At 47.9% G+C, this 12,580-nt stretch overlaps 5 protein-coding genes across 5 annotated transcripts; 2 read left to right on the forward strand and 3 right to left on the reverse strand.

The window, feature by feature from the left end:
- Positions 1–436: 436 nt before the first annotated feature.
- I303_101807 (uncharacterized protein) lies at positions 437–2,296 on the forward strand (the record flags this gene model as incomplete). Its single annotated transcript, XM_018405405.1, has 6 exons — positions 437–603; positions 673–774; positions 896–1,016; positions 1,147–1,495; positions 1,591–1,983; positions 2,049–2,296. 6 exons carry the CDS (start codon positions 437–439, stop codon positions 2,294–2,296), a joined length of 1,380 nt encoding a protein of 459 aa, XP_018265686.1.
- A 190-nt stretch (positions 2,297–2,486) lies between these two features.
- I303_101808 (uncharacterized protein) lies at positions 2,487–4,502 on the reverse strand (the record flags this gene model as incomplete). Its single annotated transcript, XM_018405404.1, has 1 exon — positions 2,487–4,502. One exon carries the CDS (start codon positions 4,500–4,502, stop codon positions 2,487–2,489), a length of 2,016 nt encoding a protein of 671 aa, XP_018265685.1.
- Positions 4,503–5,413: 911 nt separating this feature from the next.
- Positions 5,414–6,078, forward strand: I303_101809 (uncharacterized protein; the record flags this gene model as incomplete). Its single annotated transcript, XM_018405403.1, has 3 exons — positions 5,414–5,458; positions 5,540–5,570; positions 5,678–6,078. The coding sequence occupies 3 exons, from the start codon at positions 5,414–5,416 to the stop codon at positions 6,076–6,078; spliced, it is 477 nt and encodes a 158-aa protein (XP_018265684.1).
- A 274-nt stretch (positions 6,079–6,352) lies between these two features.
- Positions 6,353–9,835, reverse strand: I303_101810 (uncharacterized protein; the record flags this gene model as incomplete). The annotated part of the gene is made up of 13 exons (XM_018405402.1): positions 6,353–6,457; positions 6,592–6,804; positions 6,931–6,981; positions 7,055–7,225; positions 7,327–7,478; positions 7,547–7,700; positions 7,778–7,821; positions 7,896–8,018; positions 8,061–8,395; positions 8,499–8,980; positions 9,062–9,565; positions 9,647–9,693; positions 9,793–9,835. The coding sequence occupies 13 exons, from the start codon at positions 9,833–9,835 to the stop codon at positions 6,353–6,355; spliced, it is 2,424 nt and encodes an 807-aa protein (XP_018265683.1).
- Positions 9,836–10,486: 651 nt separating this feature from the next.
- Positions 10,487–12,556, reverse strand: I303_101811 (uncharacterized protein; the record flags this gene model as incomplete). Its single annotated transcript, XM_018405401.1, has 1 exon — positions 10,487–12,556. The coding sequence occupies one exon, from the start codon at positions 12,554–12,556 to the stop codon at positions 10,487–10,489; it is 2,070 nt and encodes a 689-aa protein (XP_018265682.1).
- Positions 12,557–12,580: the final 24 nt, after the last annotated feature.

Below are 12,580 nucleotides of genomic sequence, written 5' to 3' on the forward strand. Positions count from 1 at the left end.
GCTGTGTTCCTGAAATCACCTGGCCGAACGCAAGCATGGATTTCCTGACTGAAGTCCGTAAAAATGTCATGATGCACCATCAGTAGAGGATCCGCTTGGCTGCTGGAATCAGGCCATAGCTACTGTTGATGCCATCAGTATTTTCCCGTCTGATGACAAGGCCAGGATGATGGAAAGGAAAGGCAAATCAACAGGTCCTTTGGTCCGAATTTCATCTCGCGCCAAAAACAACGCCAACTGTACGAGTACATCTGTCGTTCTTACGTTATCCGCATAGGCCGGAGCCAAGAAATCTCGCAGCACTTCAAATAATTGACAAAATGACAAGTGGATGTGTCATACCATCATCAATAGATACTACAATGCATCCTTCATTGGGTCTCGTATCACTCCCACAAAGGAACTGTGAAGCTGAAGCTTGGATCATCCTCGCTGGATGTGGACTCGATATGGACTGCTAGTCCTGCCCAGCGTTCTTGGCCTCGTTTCAGCTAGATTGGGTTCGACTTCTCTGGCGGGTGGCAATCTATCAAGAAGAGATATCAATCCGGATGGAGTGATACGAGGTGTCAATCTAGGTGGATGGTTATTGACGGAAGAATGGTAAGTTCGATATCAAACAGTCACCTTTTCAACTTGCGTGCTGATATAATCTATATTCTCCCCTTGCAGGATCACCCCGTCATTATATACAAATGATGCGGCGGACGAATGGCATTTGTGTGCAGAGTTGGGGAAGAAGAAATGTTTATCTGTGCTGGAGTCTCATTGGAGGTGAGTTCTCGGCTGACTTGACTTTTCCCTCTCTTTGAGAAGGATGGATTGACTCCTCTCTCTTTCTATGAACATGTATTCGAAATCGTTGGAGCGCTAAAAATGTTATTTTATACATCAGGTCATTCTTCACTCGGGACGATTTCGAAGAAATCAAATCCGCTGGATTGAACTCAGTCAGAATCCCTATAGGATATTGGGCGGTCGACGTTTTGGAGGCTGAGCCATACGTTTCTGGACAGGTAAGTCGCTTCATCAGGTGACCAATCGCTCCGAGCTCTTGTCAAGCCCAATCTGTGCATGTCTTTGCTCGAGGCGAAGTCATACGCAATGGAGTGAATTTTTGCTAAATCGTCATTAACTTCGACATAGTACCCATACCTCATTCAAGCCGTGAATTGGGCGACCGAACTGGGCTTATCCGTTCTTCTCGATCTTCACGGTGCACCAGGCTCGCAGAATGGCCAAGACAATTCCGGGTTAATAGGAGTCACCTCTTTCTATTCCAATACTTCCAACATCGATCGTACGCTCAACGTCCTCAAGAATCTCACCGAAGAATTCACACAAGATATCTACGGGGGTACAGTCATTGGTATTGAGCTACTGAACGAGCCCAGGCTGAGCGATACATTCACCATGGCCGATCTGAAGAGTTTCTATTCGCAAGCTTCCGAGACTATACGAGGGGTCAACGGGAATATCAATATAACCATGCATGGTATGTGCTTCTCATTCCATGATCATACAATCTCCTCCGCATTTGATCGAGATGTCCTTCGCATTTGACGTACAATCTTTACGTTCCGTGTGTAGACGCATTCTGGGGTCCTCAATATTGGGCAAACTACAATCCTCTTCCCAATTCAACCCAATCGACGGCTCTTCTGGACTACACGATTGACACACATCAATATTACGCGTTCGAGCCTCTGAATAACCTTCCGCACGATGTGATACTGGAGAAAGTATGCAACGTCTCGAAGATCCTCAAAAGCACCAATCAGGGAATTCTACCGACGATAGTGGGAGAATGGAGTTTAGAGACTGGTCATTCGCCCAATTCGTCTTCGTCAGGTCTCCAAAACAAGGATGATTCTCAGGCGAAACGAACTTGGTTCAGGCTCTTCTTCGAGAGTCAGTTGGCGGCGTATCAGCCGAGTGCAAGTGGGCAGGGACAGCCTTCGATTGGATGGTATTATTGGACATGTAAGCTGATCTCACTAACCCCCCTTGTCCGAAATACTTTTGATGACGTTTAAACTCGAGTATAGGGAAGACGGATTACGATATAGATACGTGGTCGTACCGTCGAGGCCTGGCACAAGGATATATACCATCCGACGTCAGTAATTCCAGTACTTTGGTATTTCCGATATTGGATAATGGGTGTGTCGATTCTACTTTCAACTATACTGCACCTAGAAATCCCGGATCAAGTGGTGTTAGACTGTTGCCTGCTTCATGCTGGGAGACCGGGATTTTCGCCCTGTTCTTCAGCTTTGTTGTTTGTATATCATAGTATACAGTAAATCATCAGATTCCGACATAGACGACCTAGAGTGTAGAGTGTATTTTCCTATAAGACGCGACCCCGGCTCACAGTACAGTGATTCAGACAAATTGCAAGGCATGAGTGAAGCTCGACATATATATACAATGATGCATCGTGGGCAAAAAATTAGTCCGATGATCCTGAGCAAGATTCTATTCTACTCTAGTCTATCGTCATATATCAACCGGACCTCTCCTCTCTCTTCTCCTCGCCAGACTTTCGACGCATCATTACACTCAGCAACTTCGTCCCGTACATCACTAATCATCCCGCCCGGTCCACTGACATATACGACCGTCGGCCCATTGACTGTCTTACTGACGAAATCTCTAACCGTTTGACGGAGATTCGGTCGATGATGGGGTTCTAATCCTTGTTCGATCGCTTTCTCCGCATCTACAATTTCCTTCGTCCCCGTGCCTATGCCTATGCCTGATAAAGATGAAGAAGACGAGCCAGATCCAGACGGGTTCGAGGTGTATACAGGTGGTTTGCAAGGACATTCTCCGTATTCTTCTTTACCCAATCCCAGCGCTGAGGGTTGACTCGTTTCTTCCGTATTGCCATCTGCATTTCCATTCAATTGTGCCAAAGTACTCAGATCCTTCGATAAGATACTTTCACCACCTGGAGTACTTGGTCCACTTTTACTAATTTCGTCTCCGGCTTTAGGTTTTTGCACTGCAATCTCCCTCGTAATTTTAATTGTAATCTTCACATTTTCATCTTTCCTCAATTCCTCTAATTCCTTCGCAATCCACTGAGTATCCCTCTCGTGCCTTACGACCCATACCAGCTCGATCAACCTTCCTTCCGTTAAGCCGTACTTCGACAGGTGGAGCAACACAGGTAAAACAAAGGTGATACCCGTTCCACCCGCTACACACAGTACATTATCCTCATTCTGCAAATTGCGCATGATATCCACTCCGTGCGGTCCAGTAAGAATGATCGGTGTACTTTCTCCAGACGCATCGATGATCCGTTTCGTCTCCCCCTTTTTCGCTCTAATCAAGTACCCATGCGGGGTATTAGGTAAAGTGAGCGGCGTGAAAGGGTGCGATTGCCATATTCCGCCCTTTGTGAAACAGATGTAAAAATGCTGACCGATCTCGAAATCTAGTTGAATCGGATTCTCGAAATCCAGTCGGACAATGTCGGTATCGTGGTGCGTTATCTTGGCTTGGATAGTTTCGAATAGCCCCTTCCCGTTGGGGAGGACATTATAGTGGATCAGGAAGGTACGGATGAACCTGATTCCCCGATCGAGGAACCACAGTAAGAGGGAAGGGAGCATGAAGCATTCGAGCTGTTTCCAATGTGCCCAGCATGCGCCGATGTACACCATGGCCAAGACGTAATGAGCTTTGCGGAAGAATTCGTAGCCGAACGCATTCCTAGCCCAGGAAGTCGAAAGACCCCATAAAACCAGAAGTAAGATCATAGCGACGACGCCCCAGATGATGTACGGTTGGACGATCCATGCTTTGGCGACGCTCGGCTGAGGCTGGTATAGTCGGATTTCGACGATGCACCAGAATATAGTGTGGAGGGCGGATTGGATGAAGATGATGTGCCCCAACCACCGATGAAGAAAGTTGAAATGCTGGTACGGTATACCAGTGACTTGGGATAATATCGATTCCCGCGAGCCCAGCAAGATTGAGAGAGGCGTCAAGGCGTAAGCTAGGATACCCAGTCGATCGGATAATGGACCGATACTTGATCGGGTGTTGTACACTCCCGGGGAATTCTTGACGGGCGTTATCCAGGTCTTGTACCGTATACCAACGAAGGAGAAGATCGTCAAATACACCGTCAGGCAGAGGAGCACTAAGACCTGTAATCGTGTGGTCCGGCCGAAGAAGTATCGCCCAGCTTTGAATTCAGGTAAGAGTTTTCGCCGTATCGCTGAGCTGATTGTACGTGTCAGGCGATTTGATGATGAAGAGGAACTTCTATGGACGATCCCCCATCCGAGAAGACCGCCAATGATGACGGACCACATGATGCCGGAATAGAGCATTCCCAAGTCGTGCGAGTGATAGACGACGTCGAGGTATTCGCATGACCCAGCATCGTTCGTGCATGGTACAACTCGGTCGGCGTAGCCCCAGTGCGGTTCCAGCGAGGCTGCGCTCGAGTAATCCTGAATATGTCGAGGTTCGATCATCGTGGCTGCAGGAGCACAAGAAATGGTCTGGTATAAGCATTGGTGTCGTTTACAGAGAGATGTTATGGCTCCGACTTACATGTGTTAAGAAAGGCTCCAAGCCAGTATTGAGGTGAAGCTTCGTCCCAGGAAGTCCACTGACGGTCGAATGGTTGTTTTAGGTAACTTTGAAATGAAAGATGCAAACAAGTGAAAAGATGAACGTATAATTGGCCTGGTCTCGCTTGACCTACACTTCTATAAATCAGCTATATCAGGTCAGAGCCGAGTGTTGACTTGGCATAAGACTAATCATCATCATCATCAGCAGCGTACAAGTAAGCTAGTTGCTACGCAGACCAATGAGTTAAAGGCCTCTCATAACGAGGCATAATCGAATAATCAATCTTTTGACAAAGCTCAAATCTTATTCCGAAACATTCCATGGTATTTACCGGATCAAGGAATAAAGTAATGGCTCAAAAGGTACGGGTGATCGACGGTTACCCTAGATTAGTTGAGCCCATTTTATCTCATTGGTCTACCGTACACAACACACGGAACAAAGGGGGGCTCTGTAAGTGCGGATTCGGTTAACTCGCGCTAAAAGGCTAAAAGGTGGAAAAGTCGGAAAGGCATGATGAATTGATTGAAGGGTTTGGTACCGGTATCCTTGGTAACGGTTGATTATTGAGCTGCGTCTATCTCTTTCAACAACTCAACGACGTTTTGAGATACCAATTGAGCAAAGTGAAGCGGATCAACGCACACATACATATCAACGCATACATATATACATATCAGCATACCGGATCCCGCTTTCTTCGACCGACCGTCATTATCTCAGACTTTCAGACAACGAAGAAAAACATTGAAGATCACACCTACCACCTTACACAGCCAGACAAAGCAAACTTCTCACCGCAGTCAAGATGGATCATATGTCAAGTAGCAATACTACATGTCAGATGTCTGACGTGAGTTGGCTATCTCAATTCAGAATGCGTGTAGATACTCGTTCGTCCGGATGCTGATGCTGTACTGTGACTCTAAATTAGATGTTGTGGAATTGGAATGTCATAGATACTTGTGCGTGCTTTTTGAGGGCTTGCATCTCGCCCGTCTTTCCCTAGTGCCCATGACTAGTGCAGCGCAGTTCAAGCAAGCTGACACTCCTCCCATTTGGTTCATGCCAGGCTTCATCTCTTCAGGATGGCACAACTCGACCCGCGGATCATTCGCCGCCTCATGCATCGGCGTCTTATTCATGGCTATCCTGCTCGAACTCCTGCGGCGGGCCGCGAGGGACTACGATCGTCTAATCCTGAAACAACTCTCCAACATCTCTTCCAAAACCCAGAACTATCGTCCCTCAGGGAGAAGAGCTACACCATTACAACAACTCATTAGGTCATTGTTACATGTCGCAGTCTTCGGAGTGGCTTACCTGCTCATGTTGCTGGTTATGAGTTATAATGGGTACCTGATTATCTCGATCTTGATCGGTACGGGGATAGGGAAATTCTTTTGTGATTGGTTAGTCCTTGGAGTAGAAAGTACAACGAATGAGGAAGAGCCTACGGTATGTTGTGGATAGTCGATGGCTTGCAGCGTGCAAGGGATAGATTGGTTTCTGAATGGGATGAGCTAGGAGTGGGTCATTGTATATATAGACATTGGCATGTATCGATAGGTTTACTGCGACCCGTAATTGGAATTGGCATACTGACCAAGTCGACGAATTAAATGGTGCATCCGACTCATGGTCGGTTCGTATGACCCTAAGATTACAATCAGATACAAAGAGTTGATTACTACGAGAAACTCTCGACTTGATTTAAGTGATCAATCAGATCATCTATACCTGCACATCATATCAAAAGCACGTATTTGCCCAATTTTTTCATGATCAGATCCCAAGGCTGTTTACCTTTACCCGAATCGACCATTCTCCACTGTTCGTCCAGCAACTCTCTCTATATGATGTCCACAAGATCGTCAGTGACCGATCATTTGGTCATCGCTACCTCGTCTGATCTACATCGAGGTTGACAGTGATAGTCGTGGGAAGATGGTGTGGGTCAAGGGAGGAAAGACAGATCAGACTCACAGCAACCTCCAGATCTTCACAATAATCATCACTCAACGCATTAAAAAGCTCCACCACCTTCTGCCTTTTCGTAGGCAACGAGAATACACCCGCGATCAATAAGGGCCAAATCAACATCACCGACATCCTCATTGCTGATGCTTCCGATATCAATTCGAGGATATGATCTATCGATTTTACAATTCGCGGTGTTGATGTAGGCTGTTCCAGTATCTAAAGGGTGAAGGGGCGCCAAAAGTCAATATCTTGTCAACACCATACATCTCTTCATTCAGTGTGTGCAGCGTGATGTGAATGGCAAATGGCAAGTGGCAAATGGCGAATAGGATTATGACTCACATCGGCAAGGATGAATACGACGGCCATGTACTTGTATATGTAATCTCCGCACTATCCGGCGAAGGGCGAAATGTCAGTTGACGATTCCTACATACGACAAAAGAGGAGTTTAACTTAGACTCACAGTAACTCTGACATGTTGAGGCAATGCATTCAGACTATTACCCCAGATATCCAGTTCAAGCAATAAACAATGACTTTCTCTTTCGAAGTGTTGGCCGACATCCCACATCTCGTCCGAATCGCCTTTGAGGCTTAATCCCAATCGACGTTTCTGGGAGTCTAGAACGGCAATCTGGGGATAGCGGAAGTTTATTAGTCTGATTCACTGTTCCACAGGGGATCTTGGGAGGAAATGGAGAAGCTAGAACGACTGTAATGGGAATGAACACTCACCCTGGCTACAAGATCCACCATTGCTCTGGAAATACCGAACGATCTCTCAACAGATTCCCACTCCCATCTAGTTTGAGAAGTCTCGACGCTATCGAACCACCATGAATCGTAATTCCCCAACATCGAAGGTTCTTTGCCCGTTATGAAGGACGCTAACGGGATATCGCATTTCCTCGTCAGTACCGAAATCTGCACTGGGAGATCCGGCATGATCACTCACCGAACACATCATGCGTAGCTAAATTCTCCAAGAGATATCGCCTTGTGAAAGTGTATTCCGCTCCTTGGAGCATCACCTGAGGTCCACCTTTCTTGGTTATCAAGTTCAAGGCGAATTCCAGATTATCGCGCCATGTCGGATCGGCACTGATGACCTGTCAATAATCCCAGAGATTAGCGTTCTTATCCCGCACCGGATGTGAAGGGTGTCAAACGACTCAATCCGACTCACATCCCTTATACAAAGCAAAGTACACGCAGCCAGTATGCTGTCGACTGTGTCCGTTGTGAAAGCGAAGTAACAGGTCAATTCCCATGCTTAGCATAGCTGAGATAAAAAGGAGACTCACCCTGATCCGGACTTTTTTCACTTGACGCTGCTAAAGTGATATTACTCAACGCAGCCTTCTTGAACTTATTGCTCATTTCCTTCATTTTCAACTTCATCCTTTCCCATTGCCCGACGCCCATACCTTCCAATCCCAAATTATAGCTCAACCCCAAGCTCGCCGGACCCGACTGCTTCAACGTCGAATTGGTCTCGTGTATGAAATGCGCTATGGCAGTAGATAACATCGACATCCGTATAGCCGCTGAAGCCGCACTGTTGGTATCCAGTAATTTCACTGGCGTACATAGCGTCAATAAAGGGTTCGGTCCGATATTGCCCATGGTGATGAGGATCTTCGATGCGGTATTGCAGTAATGATGGAATAGTGTACGGGCTATAGGCGAGGGAAAGGCATTTGATAAGACGTCGATCACGCCTGCTGTGAGTGTATTGTTTGAAAGGTTCCGATGTCGATGGGAAGGTCCGAATTCGAATAGGACTTCGTCGTGAGTGAAGGCTCTACAAGAGAGTCATAGCCATCGTCAGCCACCTGATTCTGATATAGATATAAATGATCTTGATGCGTGATAGAGGTAATGAGATCTGAACGGTTTACACTTACTGTAAGAACGTATCGACCATCTGTAATCTGGGATGTAAAACCTGCATTTGCGGTGTAAAACTCCTTCGACCCTCTTCATCCTGCATTACATTCCCACCGTTATTCCCATTATTATTCACCTTGACAAGCCTTCGATTCAGCAGTAAGGATTTACTGAAATTGTCGAAATGTGGTAATGTATTCTGCAACGCCTGCGCCTGAGCCTGATTCTGATACTGATTAGACACCGAATCCGAAACAGAATTGCGTGCATTGGGCGTTATCACATTGTTGGCGGTGGAAGATAGACCGTCGTAGCCTGCTTGGGACTGAGTAGACTGCTGAGGACGCGTTAGGTCGTTCGTGAATATGGTAGAAGGGGATGTGTTCGTGTTGAAGATGTTTTGCGAGGTTGGGTTGGTCTGTTGGGGTGGTTGGGAGGGCGGTGTGATATGTGGGAATGGGATGAAATCGTTCAAGAAGGAGAAATCCGGTGTAGATGTCTGGACCCAAGCAGGCGTTAGTAAGGCTCAAGGGTGAAATAAATGCAGAATGATGAGCAAGGAAACGTTTTCTGTGCTCACAAGATTCGGTATATCCATAGGACTAGGTCCACCCAACCTACTATTATCAGTAGGCGACGGATCGACTTTACTTCCATCGTCAACCATCATGCTCTTCGGCGAGGCATTCATCGCTGCGTTCGTTGTGGGGAAATGATCTTCGTGGAAATTCGAATTCGAGTGTGTCCGACTCCCGGTCCCAGCCAACCTAACTCGTTTGCTCCCTTCCACTTCCACCTCTGAATCGTTGTTGAGATTGCTGCTGTTCAAGGCTCTGTCTTCATCGTCCCTTACACTGGTACTCCGTTGTCCACCTGCTCTAGATGTACTAGCACTGGTACTTTTCCTCTTTTTACCCGTACTGCTTTCGCCCGGTTGGGGGTATTCACATTTCCGTTGAGAGGCAACGCACCTCAGACAGGCTGGCACGGTCTCGTCGCATTTGACTTTATGGGACCGACACGACAGACAGCCGGTGGTCGAACGTGTGTATTTGACTTTTTGTTTGCTTTCCGGGTCGGATATCTGGATGAAGGATGTGACGATCAGCTGTCACTGCCTCCCTCTCCCTACAGGAGACCACAAGACCTGTGTAGAGACACTCACCACTTGATCAATTATACTTCTAGCCCTATTCGCATCGACGATCTTCCCTGTAAGATGGGATCAGCCAACAGTGTATATTTCTTATGGTCTTAGGCAACACATCTGTCCAAAGACCGATATGAAGATGGTCTATTCATCCTACTCACTGGCTTGACGAGATATCTCTGCATAATCAAGATGTAGCGACATCCTTTGGCTCCATCTATCCGCTTCTTATAATTTAAACCCCGGCTCTTATCCTTTACTGCGGCGGTTGTGGTGACTGCCTCGCTGCCTTGCTCACTTTCCCCTGAGACCTTTGCCGTTTTCCTCACTTCACCTTGGATTGTTCTGCGTAGACCAGACTATACACAACTTTTTTGATGGTGGTGTATCCGTTGACCGTGGACTGCTTGTTTCAAGCTACTGTGTTTTTGTTGATGGTAGTCTCCGAGACCGACTCGGTGTCAGGTGATCTTCCATTTTTACCCTGTACTTTACCTTTACCCTACGAGATAATAAAAGGTCCCCCATTTGTTTATCATCGCTTAACGTCAATCAGTCAGTAAATTCCTTATCGCACTGTCCACACTGTACTCGAGTACATATTTATACCTTAGAGATTCACCACGCATCTGAATAAAGATGTAAAACTATGCATTGAAATGATTTCCACCTATCTATGATATTATGAGGTATACTATCTAATTAATCGAATCGAGAACGTCGCAAACAAACCATATTCATATATACTTTTCAAGATCTATCGTATATGTCAGTCGAGACCAGAACCAATCTAACCATCCTACTCATTTTCCAAGCACAGATTGACGATCTCTTGTTAACCAATGAGCGAGCTAGTCAAGCGCATCCGCCCATCTTTATACCCACTCTAGCTTCGCAAGCGACTCCCAGTGCTTTCACCCATTCAACAGCCTCGATCACCTCTCTAGTCGGTTTCTCACTGAACCCTGCTGATTGAGTCGCAAGTTGACCCAATACTCGCTCCAGATCAGGTTTGATAGCTGTAGCGTATCTTCTTCCCCATTCTTCGGCCGCACTGAAACCAGAGAGGACCTGTCTTTCGTATTCAATCAAAGTCCATCCCCAGATTTCAGCGGGTGTACGGATCTTCAAGTGGCCCGTTCCCGCTTTTTCGTCATTTGCAGGAAGACCAGCGAGAGCCAGGTTGGCCTGTCGTTGAAGAATGGTGAAAAGAGTTACAGCTGGTAAATCCTCCATTGCGTCGTCCAGGGATTCCTCAACGGGATCATCGATATCGTCCCTTAGTCTTCGTGTGCTCGCTAAGAGCCGGGAAGAACAGCTGGCGCCTTTGTACATCGCGTTCGAGATGATTCGGAACGAGGCCAGGGCTTCGAGAGCTTCGTGAAGGGCTTCGCGAGCAATGTGCTCGGTTGCGTTGGGATCTTGGTTGATCGATGCACCTGGAGCTGCTGGCGGCTGGACTAAACCGCCGACTAATCGTTTGACTAGTCCTTCAAGGGACATGAGAGCGTGAGTAGCCGGGTGAACCTTTTGTGCACCTCGAGGGGGCGAAGGTGGGCGAGATTGCGATCTTGAGGGAATGATCGATAGCGATGAAGTGAGTTTGGCGGTCACACCTCCGAGCGATGGGGAAGCCACGACGGTCGGAGTGGTTTCTTTCTCTTTGCCCAGTCCTGCTAGGGCTTTGGCGACGCTATTGGGACTCGGCGGTCGGTTGGTAGCTCCACCCAAGTCTTTTTCGGAAACAATGCACATGCCTTTCCAGATCACAGTGACCATGACTCCAGTGATCCAGCCTTCGCCATCGTCCGCACAAGGAGCAGCGACGAGATCGAAAATTTTTCTCGAACCATCGACGCGGTTGGCAAAATGCTGAAGACATGGTGGGATAGCCAGTTGTCTTGAAGTGCCGCCAGAGGACAGCTCTTTGGTGAGGCGAGAGACGGGCGCATTGGAGTGCTCCTTGGTCACTGCGGGAGTGGGCGCAGTGGTCGGAGCAGGGATAGATGCGAGCCCTACAACCTTGCTACCTGTAGGAGAAGTCCCTTCGTTTCGTGAGAGACTAGCTATGAGATCCCGCTTGAGACCAAGCATGAGTGGCTGAATGACTTTACTGACCACCAAGTCTAGCTTGTCCATGACCGGTCGAAGGGTTTCTTGAACGAAGCGAGGCCATTTGCCAGTCTCGAGAGTCTGCTCTAGAACCTCGCATGTCTCCCATGCGGCGTGTGCGACCGACAAAACGAAGTACTGGGTCGGATTGAGCGGATGAGCCGCGGGTGCTTGAGCATTGATGTTGAGCGCATTGGCGAAAGCCGGGTCGGTGAGTGCTGGTAAGAGCAGGGTTTCAAGTCGGATGGTGTAGATCGAGAGGGCCTTGACGGAAGTGCGGAGAACCGCTCGGATAAGGTACGCGTCGGACGGAGGGAAGGGCAATTCCTTTACGACGGCTTCTCCGACCGACCAGCCATTACCTTTCTTGAAGCCTTTCTTAGCTTTGAAGTCCACCCCTGCGCAAGCTTTGTTGACTACTTCATTCAGTCTTAGCCCGATGACGTCCATGTGTTTGGCTTGAATGCCAGCAGATTCGGTTGTCGTGCCATTCGGTGCGGCAACGCCTGGGAGAGGCGAGGCAGAACTACGAGGTGTGACTGGTCTGCTTCCGGGTGGAGACATGCCTTTCTTGGGTGCACCGACAGGTTGAGAGGGAGCAATGGCCGCAGCTGGAGCAGCACCGTTGTTGGCGGCGTGTAGGGATGATACCTTTTCTGCGACTTGTCTGCTCAATGAGCGGGATCGAGGCTTGCCATCGCCATTGACAACGGTGGACGTGCCGGAAGCTGTGGTAGATTGGACGGTGGGGGGCGCAGGAGAAGAAGGTCGAGAGGGCCTGTTGAGGATTGGCAAAGTTCGTAAGGCCTGCATTGTGGCGGGGCGATTCTGATGTTT

Source organism: Kwoniella dejecticola, chromosome 2 (assembly GCF_000512565.2).
Source record: "Kwoniella dejecticola CBS 10117 chromosome 2, complete sequence".
In the NCBI taxonomy this organism is placed as follows: Eukaryota; Fungi; Basidiomycota; class Tremellomycetes; order Tremellales; family Cryptococcaceae; genus Kwoniella; species Kwoniella dejecticola.